The sequence below is a fragment of the Staurois parvus genome, unplaced genomic scaffold (assembly GCF_062004578.1).
Source record: "Staurois parvus isolate SC_StPar_1 unplaced genomic scaffold, SC_StPar_1.0 ptg000151l, whole genome shotgun sequence".
Lineage (NCBI taxonomy): Eukaryota > Metazoa > Chordata > Amphibia > Anura > Ranidae > Staurois > Staurois parvus.
In genome coordinates, this window is record NW_028317947.1 from 19,030,760 (window position 1) to 19,045,056 (window position 14,297).

A 14,297-nucleotide genomic window follows, 5' to 3' on the forward strand; every position below is an offset into this window, starting at 1 on the left:
ACAAAAACGAGAAGCGCACCAACATTGCGCATTACCTCAGTAACCAAAGTTTATTAAATTGTAAAATAATACTCACAAACAGCGAATAAAATCAGGCATATAGGGCATCAAAGGGACCTGAAAAGTAGAAAGCCAGCGCGGATCCCATCGTGGGGGTAGATACTCAGTACATCTGACGTGTTTCGAAGGGCATTCCTTCTTCATCAGAGCTCTGAGTATCTACCCCCACGATGGGATCCACGCTGGCTTTCTACTTTTCAGGTCCCTTTGAGGACCTATATGCCTGATTTTATTCGCTGTTTGTATTATTTTACAATTAATAAACTTTGGTTACTGAGGTAATGCACAAGGTTGGTGCGCTTCTCGTTTTTGTTTTGATTTGCAGTATTGGTCGGGCTTCCCCAGCCTTATTTGGAACTGCACAACTCTACATGCATTGGTGGTCTGGTTCCATCTATTCGCCACCCGCCTGAGTCCTTGAGCGCAGGAGATTTTGCATATGATCGATCACCTCTATGGCCAGCCAGATTGTTTCCTGAACGTTAAGCCCAAGAAACACTGGCAAGTAGTGGGTGGATTTGGAGAGAATGACCTCTCCTGCTGCTTCTGAAAGCAATCCAGCAGCTCGTTAGCCACTCTGACCACTTTCATGTGATAGACAATCACCAACTGAAAAAAAGAAAAAAAAAAAAAAAACTGGGGTTATGACTGATAGCTTCAGCCATAACCCCAGTAAACCACTTGCATAGACGTCTTTTCTTTTGCTCTGTTCAGCTCTGGGATAGATTTTGTACTTCTGGGTATGGGGGGGGGGGAAGCATTGGACTCACACCATGTGACAGCACTGGGCCAATCAGACATGTCACATTGAAATCAATAGCCATGACTAAGCTAGGATTCTAGTGACTTGTAGTCTCACAGGGCATTCCTTTCACTACTGGTGGTGAAACATAGCAAAGAGCAAAAAACAAACAGTCTATGCATCTACATCAAGGTGAACCGGTTGCTTTGCTCTGCATGGGCAAGACAGTTCCATTTTTAAAGTTTATCAGTTATGAGAGAAATATAGGTTCCTTCATTGCTGAAAATGGGTCGCACCTTGGCTACAATACTTGAGTCGCTGACCTGAAAGAAGTGTCTAGGTAAGGAAATCTCAGTTTATTTGATGCATGCGTGTCTCAGGTCAGCAACTCAAAAACTATAAAGCCCAAGTTGTCAGTGATAACCATATCATCAGCAGCCCCTAGATTTCGCTCATGCTAGATTTATTTTAAAAAGGGCCAGTCTTCCCCAACTTACGTTTTAGGTGGATGCTAGCAGACTGAACTGTACATCAAATCTCACTTTTCATTTTACATATGACTTAGTATTTAGCATTTGGCCCTTGGAGCAACAGGTTTCTCGGTTCACGTTCCAACCAGGACACTACCTGCATGGACTTTGTATGTTCTCCTTGTGCTTGCACACATTTCTTCTACTTACTCCGGTTTCCTCCCACACTCCAGAGACATGCTGGTGGGTTAATTGGCTCCTGTCTTATAGGAACCTTAGATTGTAAGCTCCTTGAGGGCAGAGACTGATGTAACTGTCTGTTAAGTGCTGTGTAAATTGTACCAGGTAATAAAAAAATTATTATTAATTCAGATTTATTGATATAAAAGTCTGATTTTGATGGCTTTAGAAGGCTTCTTTCTTCAGTGGAGTATGCAGTGCAGGGTTCCAGGTGAGAGGCCAAACTGAAGTTGACAGAACAGGACACAGGCAATATATGAAACCAAAAACCACAAACACAGCACATCTAAATCATTTTATTACATTTACAGCCCTGATATCCACAATATGGCATTTTATGGCTGCCAGACTTTCTTTGGGGCCAATGAATACAGCAATAGTACGGCCCAGCTGCAGCCATGCCACTACATTTTGAAAGCAGAATTAAACCCAAATAGGTTTCAGCTTACCAGTCATTTGATGGGGTGGCTGCATCTGTTTTTTCAGCTCTAGGCCTTTTCCTATGTTTTCACCTGGTGATCTACCCAGTAACACACCTCCTGTATTCGAGTACCCTTGGACAGCAGCATTGTCAGTGCTAGATGTACTAGCAGATTTAAATAGACTAAACAGAGGCCAAGCTCCAGCTAATAATGTATAATCCGTTACAGCAAACCTTTTCCTTTTGGGATAAAGGCTTTCCATAAATAAAAGCAGATCATTGTAAGCACCCCTGTCAGCAGTAAATGGTTTGTCTCATCTCTGTAACTGATGCATTCTGCTCGAAAGCTTGTTCTTGGAAAAAAAAAAAAAAAAAAAAAGAAGACTTGCTGGCTTACCAGATGAAAAACAGAAGGAAGCCTAAAAAGAAATGTAATGCAGCCATCACATCTAAGAATTGGTAAGCTGCAATATAACAAAAACATGCTTTTGGATTTAATACTGCTTTTAAGAGAAAAATACTCTGGCACAATTATGAAGCATAGAGTTGTGCTTTATAGATATACTTTCCTCTTTGCATGCTTCAAGTCTCAAACCAAGAATCATTTGAATGAATGGGAAAATAAAGCATCAGAAACCCATCACAGGAGTCACACGACAGGGCTGTCCCCCTATCCCAGACTGTTATGCAGAGAACACTCATGTCAGACTTACAACCTTCTTAAAATGTAAACATTTTGGGAGGGGGGGGAAAAAAAAAAAAAAAAAAAAAACCCCGAATAGTGGTATTCACTTTCGGCTATAAACTGGTCATTCCCTGCCCCCTCCAGATACAATAAATCAATGCACTGGAATCATTCCATTGTACCCTTGATTTGTATTTCTATCATTTGGCATGCTTACCCAAGAGTTCTGTTAGGATACGTATCTGGATCTGTACGGTTTATTTACTACAGGCATGTATAAGGCATCGTCAATTTACACACTTTACATATCAGCCCTTGAGCTCAAGGTGCTTACAATCTAAGGTCCCTTCAACCCAAACACAAAGGCCAGTTGAGACAGGAGCCAATTAACAAACCAGAAAGTCTTTGGAGTGTGGGAGGAAACCCATGCAACAAGAGCATGCAAACTCCATGCAGAGAACATCCTGGCCAGGATTTGAATCCAGGACCTTAGTGCTAGAGGGCAGAAGTGCTGATCACTAAGCCACTATCGTTCATGTCCAAACAGGATAGAATGGCAATAAACCCATAACACAGATTCGGCTATATTAAAAAAACTGAGTATCAATCTCTTCAGAGGTGTAGAGGGGATTCCCATTCTACACCACTCAAAAAAACAGGAGGAAAACCTTTTGGGTGGAGTTCTGCTTTTACCACATTAAAGTAGTTGTAAAGGCTGAAGGTTTCTTACCTTCATGCGTTCTATGCATAAAGCTAAAAAGCCTTCAGTGTGCAGCTCCTCCCTTAGCCCCCCTCTTAATACTTGGCTGAGCCTGATCTTGATTCAGTGATGTGCACAGGAGTAAGGGCTCTCCCAGATCTCTCCCACCTCATTGGCTAAGACAAAGCAGCAGGAGTCATTGGCTATTGGCTCCCACTACTGTCATTTACAGCCAGTGGAGAGGGAGCAGGAGGGCAAGCCACACTGTCACACAGAGGCAGTTCAGGAGTGAGTGCCCCAAGAGCAAGCTGGTTGCTACGGGGGCACTCAGGTCCCCTGCCAGTGCTCCCCCGTACTGAGTAGAGGAAGATCAGGGCTTCTCTGTACAAAACTATTACACAGAGCAGAGGAGTATTAATTAATTTATTTATTTTTTTAATTCTGAACCTTTAGCATCACTTTAATGAACAGAAATACTTATAACTTGCTTGCCTGGTCATAGTTATGAAGACACAATCTCTCTGTAGCCTGCTAGAACTCCTGTGCATTGATTACCAGGCAGACAGCTGAATAGGTAAAGAAAACAAGACACATCATTCACAAAATTTGTCATTTTATTCTGCACAGTTTATACACTGAAAGTTAAGCAATACACAAAAAAACAAAACAAAAACACATTTTTAAAAATTCAGTAGTATTAGAAGCTACCAGGTTTTTATAATCCGGTAGCCAGTATACAAAAAAGAAGAAGTATAACAAATGCATAGTTTTAAAAAAATCAGCAATCATTCATAATGTGTGTCTCCTTTGCTGGAAAAGAATGCCGAGTCATTCTACTGCCCTCTAATGGCAAAGCCACATACGACCAGTATTGCCAACTCCATTATGTTGGTGCAGAATGACCAAGTAGTCCAATGGGCCATTGTAATTTGTTCAACGAGGGCTATGCTACTCAGGAGACTTTAATGTCAGATTCTGAAGCTTCAGTTGTTGGCAGTAGCTGAATTTTCAATATTGATTTCAGTGCTTTGAAAAAGGGGCTATTGCGAACAAAAGGTTAAAGTTACTCAACAGCAAAATTTTAGAACCATTCATTAAAGTGCAATTCCAGCAAAACATCTTTTTAGAGTGTGTAGGGGGAAGGTTAGAACCTCTGTCAGGGTTTTAATGCAGTCAAAAGACCTCACCGGGGAGATTCACCTTTACTTTCTGTCCACCTGACAACATTCTCTGGACAGGAATTCATAAAATCTGTCTCAAGCCAAAACCTTTTTTTTTTAAGTTCTAAAGGCTGCTCTTGAGAATGGGTTTTTAGTACTTTAGCACACCAGTGGATTTTTAGCACAATGTCTGATATGTTTTCTGAAATAAGTGCTGTGTGTCAATCCTGTTATTCTACATGAGCTCAGAGTAGTTAACTAGGGATCGCTTTCGCCTGTCCCCTAAGTGGGAAGGAAATCATTATTCAGTTTATAGGAGTGTATCACTCTGTCCCTAGTCTTGGGTCTGAGAGAGACATTCATATTTTATCTTAGCTGCCATCAGCTCAGCAATATTGGTTACATCACCAGAACTAGAAAAAAAAGAGTAATAAATGTCAATGACAGAAACTAGGTTCAGATCCCATCTGACACACAGAACCACCCCTGCAATAAGAATGGTTGCCATTACCAACAGACACACTTGGAAATAAACATTTTTCCTACAGACCATCTTACTATGAAAAAGGACAACACACTATGAAAAAGGACAACACAATCTCAAATATCTCAGTTTAGGTGGAGTGAACAGGGCCTTGTGCGTCATGCCTGCTGCCAATGGAAAGACCTTCCTGCGCCATTGACACAACCGGAAACTTGGCTCCTTGCTGCCAGTGCCACCATCTTTGCCTCTTTTTAAAACCACAGACTGAAGGCAATAACAGAAGTTCAACTCAACAGTCAAGCTCTTGAATGTTCTTGTTGAGGTTGAATGCTCTTGTTGAGGTTGAATGCTCTTGTTGAGGTTGAATGCTCTTGTTGAGGTTGTGGCAGATCTCCCATCTAGGGCGTCAAGATGCATGGAAGACCTCCCGATGGGGGGACCAAATAAAATACAAAACACACAACTTGCAGAGTCTGCCCAAATTAAAAGGTTCTTTTGTCAAAGAAAAAAACCCCACACTGAAAATAAATGGCACTTTGCTGTAGTGCAATCTTTGTGTTTCAGTAACTCATCTTACAAAGCCTTTAGAGTGAAACACTTCAGTAGCGCATGAAATTAACCCAACAAATGTAGCACATTCTTTAAGGATTAGTCCGAAAAAGGTCAAAGAGCTGAATCACTGACTGGCTTCTGATATCTCAGGTTCAAGTCTTCTCGCCCAACATTTTAAGAACCCCTGTCCTGCTGCAGGACTTTCTGGACTCGGTTACAACACTGCAATATTTGAAGCTTCAAGGTAGAGCCTAGAGCACTTCTAGAAGGTCCCCCAATACATACAAGAGATCAGTGGTTGATTCAGTCCAACCAATAAATAAAAATCAGTTCAGGGGGATCCGGCTATGTAAAGTGGACAGGCTAGCTCTTAAGTGCTATCATTATCTAGGGGGGGGGGGGGATAGTTACAAAACAAGGACTGAACCAAGTCCCAATTATGATGGCAGGTTGCAGTAGCACCACAATACCATTGAAGGGTTTGGCACTGGATGATGATCAATACAAGAACTTAAACCACCAAAACAAAAATGAGAGCATCAGTGTTCCTGATTCAACTGAATGGAGACAGTTTCTGATTACGATCATAAGCTGATGCATGCAGTTGCACCATGTTAATACATAAAAGCTCATAATATCACAGAATTCGGCATATTAAATAGGCAATGTAAAACCAATATTGCTGTACAAACACGCAATAAGTCAGTGACCAAACTGACGCCAAAGTCCAGCAGTCAAATCAATGAAACCAATTACAAGATGATACTGCTCTCTGTCTCTGCCTTATTAAAACAAGCCCAATTCAGATTATGTGTAGTATACAGGACAGCCCTATCAAACACTTTACAGACAAGAACATTTTACATAATGAAGATCATCCTGTTCCCGTGCCCCCATACACAGAACGTAAATGCGGATTGCCTTTGTAATGCGGTCAGGTGGTCTTGTCAGCCCACTCCCTTGAGTGTCGCTGTGCTCTTAATTGGTGGACAGTTAGTCTAGATGAGGTCTCAGCCTGTCCATGGGCATTCGAGGCCTGGCAAGTGTATAACCCAGCATCACTCAGACACACATCCGATATCACCAACATACAGCTACCAGAATCCTCATACTCAATCTGAAACTTTTTCGACTCCTGGATCGCCTGTTCAGAGAAAAACCACAAAACTTCCGGCTCTGGGAAACCTGTTGGAAGGAAGAAGAAAATTAAAAAAATTAAAAAAAAACCCACATACACGCCACCTTTGAAGAACTCCATAGAAATATGTAAAAAAATAAAATAAATAAATAAATATATATACACAAATACATACATACATACATACACACACTCTAGTTCACTATGGAAATTATTTACAAAAACTGGAGAGATGACAATCTGGTGTAGCTGTGCATGGTAGCCAATCAGCATCGAACCTCAGCTTGTTCGATTAAGCTTTGACACTAAAACTTGGAACCTGATTGGTTTCTATGCAGAGCTGCACCAGATTTTGCACTCTCCAGTTTTAGTAAATCGGCCCTAATGTATTCTTTAATCCAGTGTGGGGATGGTACTAGTAGTCCACTGAACATGTCGGAGGTGTACTGGTATCAGACTGCATTACTGTAGGCTCAGAATTTTTTATTTGTACATCCTTACATATAGCAACATAGCTTATAGTTCTAGGAAGTGTTTTAAATAACATGTACAGCTCTGTTAAAAAAAAAAAAAAGTTTCAGAAACTAACTAGAGCCAATTATAATGAAAGTATGTGCTGGATCGGGAGGGGAGCACTCCTTTTATCTCTACAATACATGCAGATTTTCCCTGGATTTCTGGCAAAATTACGCAAATTTTTCAACACCTGCAGCATTTTTAAAGAGACAAAATATGGGGAAATGTGCATGCATTGCACGATGCACTTTTTTTTTTTTTAACTTCTGCCCAGACATGGCAGTGTAGGGGATGAGCAAACAGAATATTTAATTACATTTTTTATTTTATTACATAAAATATTAGTGTTAATTTTACGGAAAATTTGTGGCTTGCCTGTGAACTCAACTGTTGGGTACTTTGGGTAGATGTGGCATGCAGAATCTAACTACTGACCTCATATGCCCACATACAAAATAGTCCTTTTACAGAAACTGGCAACCAAAACCAGCAATGTTACATAAAAGCCTATGTTGTACAAGTAACACTTTACAGAATAGATTTGTATAGGTAAGGGAGTACCTATACTTACCAGAGAAAGGCATTAGCCATAACAACCAAACTGGCTTCATTTTCAAGGTACTTTCAATCAAGCCCTGGAATAAAAAACTGCTTGGACCTTAAAGCTGTACTCCGGAAATTAGACAATCCTTGCAGAAATAAGAGTTCCTGGTGGTCCCTTGGCATCATCATGTACAGGGCAGGGAAAGGCGAGCCTGCAACTTGAGCCCAAGTGGTTTAGGAACTGGTCGCATGCATGGAGGGACCTGGCCAAAGAGTCAGGTAAGTAGAATACTTTATCCCTGCACCTTGCAGTGCGAGGTGGGGGGGAATCCACTGCCAGGGAAGATTTTTCTCAACTCCCAAGATCAACTTTAAATAAGTAAGCACACATGAAAAACACCTCAAGATTTTCATAGGAGTAACAGTTTGTGCCACTTTGCCTGCGGTAGGCTAACTGCAGATGGATCATAATTTATCCAGTTTAAGACTTGCCAAATTTTGATCCATTACGGTCATCCTTGTTGAGAGGGGAGGAGGGACTAGAGAAAGCAAACATAGTTCAGCTTTAAAATGTTTAAGGTTGCCTACCCCTGGTATAAAACTTTAAAGAGGTGGAGATCTACCTGAACAACATAGGAGAAGTCACTGGCCACAGTTTCAGCCAGTGTCACCTCCTCAAACCTGATTTAAACCTCTAATTGCTGCACTACCATGTCACAGTCACGTTAGGTGGTGAGGAGGCAACATAGCGCTGACTCTCCACCTGTCAAACATACTGTGATGGTGTTGCAGAGGAGCAGCAATGCCTGCTGCACTTGTGAATGAGCCCTTAGTTGCATGCAGCAGCAACACCCTTAGGGCTCCTTCATTTGTGAAGTGGGGGGGGGTTTGAGTCACGATTTTACCACACCCAATCCATTCTCTCTTTAGTTGCTGAGGTAGCAGCCGAAGGTGTACACATGCCACAGCAGCAATTACATCCCCTGTTGCTTTTGGTGGGTGCTACCGTCTGTCAATAAAGACCCATTCTGCAAGTGCCCCACAACTGCATGCTTCTGCAGGGTCCAAGTGGTTAAAGTAGGTGCTACACCCACCAACCATGACAGGGTGTAAGATACAGAACTAGAGGAGACCTCAACTTATGTGGCTCTTGCACCCTTCTACAGCTCCAACTTTACAAGTCGTCTCTCTCCATTGCACCATTTGATGCTCTAGGATGGCGGGTCAGCAAGCCCTTACCGTGATCTACCATTCACCTGGCCAAGATCTACTGGTAGAAGGGATGGGAAAGGATAGATACAAGACTTCTCATAAGAAAACTAACCATTCTCTTGTGTATACTTCATTTTTAACATCTTAAATCGTTTTTTTCCACTTAATTTCAGAATGTGAACACATATCCTCACACAGGAAAACCTTCTATTTCTTCATGAATGACACAACCTTCTCTGAATCCTACTAGGTCTCACCTTTAAAAAAAATTGCCTGAAAGCAGAACTGTGCCGCTTAGAGCCACCGATCTGCTTCTAAATGTGTTATTCCAAGAACGATTGCACAACTCGAAGAACAGCACGAGTCAAACAACCTAAAGTGTAGTTTCACTTTTGTTGGGAAAACGAAAAACAATCCCCTCTGTGTTATTTAGGTTGATTGCAAGGATTTTAAAGCACTCTGTTACAGAGTCCTACCTTTTTCTCCACTGAAGAAATAGCCGTTTTCTGTACCCGGTCCTGTGCAGACTGATTCTGCATGGGGAGGGTCTAGTTCATTATAATCACCTGGTGCACTCTACATACATAACCCCCCCCCCCCCCTCCATCACAAAATTTGCCTTTAAAAACATTTGTTGGCAGTCAGTCAAACACTGTGCTCTATCACCTTTGGGCATTTAAATTTAATATGGTCTATTAAAAATGTAAACACCCTAAGAAAACCCTTATATATGTTCCTGGAGACAACGTAATAAAGAACTGTATAAAATCAACCAGGTATAGCACTGGAGACAGTATTTTTCAAAAACATGAATGTGCTGAAAACCTAATAAAAAAGAATTGTTCATATGAAATATAGTCTCTCGTGTCTTCTTTATTAACATACATGTGAATACATACTCCTATAGTACATCCACTCCACTCTTCCACCTCCTGTGGGTGACCAGCACCAGTTGTGCTCTCAGCTTAAGCTCAAATATATGACCCCCATATAATGAAAAGGAAATATGTGCATGTATCTCCTTTAAAAATGAGATCCTCTCTCCTCCAGCACCTTTTGTCCACCACTGATCAGATCCAAAAAGGTTTAGTCCCTTTAACTGGCATCTTCTGCAAGCAACGGCCTTTTCACCACTCTTACAATGTATAGCATCACAAAAAGATGAACACAAAACAAAAAAACACCACACACCAAAAAACAGTGCTTTACCATAAAAACAAAATTAAATTTATTTTGACCAAGCCACCAATAAAACCACACTCACATTATAAAAAAAAAAAAAAAAAAAAAAAAAAGGTAAGACTACTTACACAGTATAAAAAGATAATCAGTATTTTGGCTAGTAATCCCAGTACCACACTTCCTTCTTGGCATGTAAATGCCATACAAGGCTCTCTTCCAGCGTGTTTCGTCACCAGAATTCACTACTTCCTCTGGGGGATGCATATATTTAAGGTGAAAGCACAACTGGTGTTGGTCACTCAAGGGAGCGTGGAAGTGGATACACTAGAACGGCACACATTCACGTGTGTGTTGTTAAAGACACAAAAACAGACTATTTCATATTGACAATTCTGTGTTTGCATATCATGTTTTTGAAAAGTATTTGAGTTGTGATAGCACACCTGGTTGAATTCAATTTTTTTTGTGCTCAACTGAGGAGTGAAATAAGGTGTGGTTATTGGTTTATTAATTCTCTCACGGGATAGTATTTTTCATTATAAAGAAAATGGTCCTCGAACACTAAAGGCCTCATAGCTCAGAAAGAACGTGGTAAAAGGTTTATTCCAGTGGACAGCCCTTTTAACTGAAAGAAAGGCAAAGATCTGGGTATGCAAGATGTGAAAACCCCCAGCAGCCTCTTACCTTCAATGTGACAGTGAAATCGAGCAGAGCTGCCCACCACCTCTGCTTGATCCTTCAGTGGTGAAGAGAAGACTGGAGGCCTCTGGAGCTGCTCCTGCAGGAAACTGAACACCTCCTGACTTTCACCGCCCTCTACAATAAGACAGCAGATGTGCAATGTTATGGAAAGTCAGGATTCATCAATGATAATCCATGATCAAAGACATTCTTGCATCTGGTTTCCTTTTTGCACTGTAGTTAATTGCATGATTCCCAGGATACAAACAAGACAATAGAGAGAAATGTGATCCCTGAACACTCAGAGGATTCATGTACAGAACAAGCATAGGAGCTTCTTTCATTTTCAGTTCCTCTTCAGTTTTGGGATACAAGGTGGAATCATGCTTTTCATTTCACAAAGAACATTTTTTAAAAATGAACTCGGTTAGGCTTGGTTCACACTATTTTGATGTGCTTTACAGCAAGAGATTTTGCATATTCTTTGGGACCAGGTTGTACTGTAAATGGCACCAAGGTAACAGGAATTTTTTCCAAAATCTAATCATGCAGTGTCGCAATGATTAGAACAGGCATCAAAAAAAAAAAAAAAAAAGGGGTGCAATTTCCCTTGTCATGGGATTCTGTGCAAAAAAATTGCACTAGTGTGAACCAGGTCTTAAAGTGGTTGTAAGCCACCTCTATTCCCAACCCCAAGTTATGGACCTCTAAAATGGGGTCATATCCATACCAGGTACATACGACCTCTGGTATATGTGCAGCTACAGCATGCAGGTTCAATTCCCTGTTCAGGTGCCTCCTCTTCCATCCCTTTCCCTGCTAGACGTCATCTCTGGTTCAGAACGAAATAAATTGATATCCTTACTGTACACCACACTATGTGCTCTCATGGTTACCCGTATAGTGGATAGGGCCAAAACCCACTGGGAGCCGGATGTTGGGCCTCTGGAAGATGCTAAACTAGTTTCACCGAGACTACCTGATAGACTTACTCAGCTCTATATAGTATAATGATCTTATCTAACCCCACTTTCGAGAGTTTCTAGATTTTGCCCAGAGAAGAGCCCTCTGTGTCCCCGCTGCTCAGGGGATATGGGGATATGGGGATATGGGTACTCCCCCCCCCCCCCCCCCATTTAATGTGGTCCTGTCTAGTTATTTAGACATATTGGGAAGAAATCATCAAGTTCTTGCATGACCATATGGGTTCTCCCCTTCAACTAGACCCTAAATGTCTGCTAGGCCTCCTTTCGGATCTGGAAGAGGATACGTTTTTTATGACCTTCTTGCATGAAACCTTCTATAGTGCTCGAAAACTAGTAGCATGCCATTGGATGCAGGCTACACCTCCTACCCTCCAAGCTAGAGTGATAGAAGTCAACTCGACACTCCCCTATAAGAAATTGATTTACACAGAGGCTATCCCATGACATAAAATATGGAATAGGTGGCTCAACACGCCCAATACTTGTGTCAGGAAGTTTGGGTCTAACTGTCCAGTTCTGCCTAACAGTATTTTCCTAATCACGTCAACCCTGGCATGGGGAGACTGACCATTACACTTTCATTCTTAGTATAAATGTACCTACTACTTCCTACTGGTCCAGCAAATGCTTATTCTGTTTAATCCGGCTATAAACTATCATTTAAGGTGTACCATGACATGCAACTGCATCCATCTTTTTTATTGGCAAAGTTGCTTTTTGAGAAAAAAAAAAACAAAAATGGCTAAAAACATGTTTAAATGCTTTATCGAGATCAATAGAAAATACTCTGGCCAATCAACTGAATAAAGATCCAAGCACTAAACTGTTTTTATGCTGCCAGGAGAACTTAATATCTAGGAGAGTTCATGTGTACATGAGGCCTAGGCCAAAGGGGACCCAAAAAAAACAAAGACACACATGAAGGAAATGTAAGCCTCATATCAAAGTGTGACAAGCCGTTGTCTTTTTCCCTCCATAGGCACCAATCATATTTACCATCAGCCCATTAGATGACGTTTATAGTGTGAAGTTTGCCTGGGACTGGTGGCTATAGGAAAATGTACAGCTATGCTTAGTACCAACATGCAAGAGGCCCTGTGATTTTGTCACGCAGTGTTTATGAGCTGTGAGCCGATGAAGTGACAGATCATTAGAGTGGGCGTCTCAAGTGACTCATTTCACACTGTTGGTATAATAGCAGGAAAGGCTGACGGAGATGAATACCGCACCTTCCATGGCAGGAGAGTTGTTATCCGACTTGTTACTGAGCAACGCCATCCTCTTCAGGGCCAGGACCGCTTTACCGGTTTTCTGCAGGAGAGATCAGGTTTAGTCCCGAAGCCTTCTATTACTTCTAAAGCATCAGTGTTTACCCTGACTACAGGCTGTGTAGGACTAATACATGTCAGTGCTGGAGGCATGGTGCGTCTGGTATAAATACAACCTGTCACTATGTGTATTCAGGGCACCAATACTTGGCTTCACTGTGCACCCCCAACCCCAGTGCTCCATTAGTTTGTAGAAGCACTAAGAAATACACAGTATTTGTAAAGGAGAGTGAGACCTTCCACCCCCCCCCCCCACACACACACTTCCTTCCAGGCTCAAAATACTGAATTCTTAAAGAGAGGAGCAGGTCATTAACCTTGTGAGGTTCTACAGAGATTAGACTTTGCTTACCTCCAGGAAGCCATATTCTCTGCAGATGTCCAACAATGTACACCCCCAGATTCAATGCTAAAGCTCCCCAACCAGCAAGATTTGCCCCGGGCTGGATCTACCCTGTCTGATCTGAGGGTGCAAACGCTTTCATTTCATCCTTGTGGCATGTGCACTGTGTATGCTTGTGGCTATGTTGGGCTGGGATTCGGCGCTTCTTTATAGGGTCTTCCCCACTGATGCTACTAGTCCTGGAAGCAAGACTGGTGTACACCGTGGAGGCCGAGTTTATTAACGCTTCATTATAGGGTCTGCCCTGCCAATGTTACTAGTCCTGAGGGGAAAGACCAAAATCTGGGGAGGGGGCTACATGCACCATGGTGGTCTTGCTGGGCTTCAGCGCTCAATTATAGGGCTTGCCCTACTGATGCTACTAGTCCTGAGGGCAAAGATCAAAATATGGGGGGGCTGAAGGGGAGACTATGTGCACCTTGGTGGTCGAGCTTGGCTTCAGTGCTTCATTATAAGTTCTGCCCTGCCAATGTTACTAGTCCTGGGGGGCAAGACCAAAATCTTGGGGGGCCATGTGCAACATGATGGTTGAGCTAGGCTTCAGCATAGGGTCCGACCTGCTAATGGTACTAGTCCTGGGGGGATAGACTGAAATCTTGGGGGCCATGTGTACTGTGTCAGTGGAGCTGGGCTTCAGTGCTTCATTATAGAGTCTGCCTTGCTGATGGTACTAGTCCTGGGGGGTCAAGACCAAAATCTGCAGGGGACAATGTATACCATGGTGGTCGAGCTGAGCGTCAGTGCTTAATTTTAGGGTTTGTCCTGCCGATGCTACTAGTCCTGAGGAGAAAGGC

General features: G+C 42.1%; 1 protein-coding gene across 2 annotated transcripts in view; it reads right to left on the reverse strand.

Moving 5' to 3' along the window:
* Positions 1-3,914: 3,914 nt before the first annotated feature.
* The window catches only part of LOC149464580 (myosin light chain kinase, smooth muscle-like), a 53,672-nt gene continuing 43,289 nt past the window's right edge, over positions 3,915-14,297 (reverse strand). For both annotated transcript variants that reach the window (XM_089674585.1, XM_089674584.1), the window contains exons 16-18: positions 13,002-13,083; positions 10,790-10,921; positions 3,915-6,699 (exon numbers count right to left, since the gene is read on the reverse strand). In XM_089674585.1, coding sequence (XP_089530711.1) covers positions 6,449-6,699; positions 10,790-10,921; positions 13,002-13,083 — 465 coding nt within the window. In that variant the 3' untranslated portion in view covers positions 3,915-6,448. The remainder of the gene's footprint in view (positions 6,700-10,789; positions 10,922-13,001; positions 13,084-14,297) is intronic.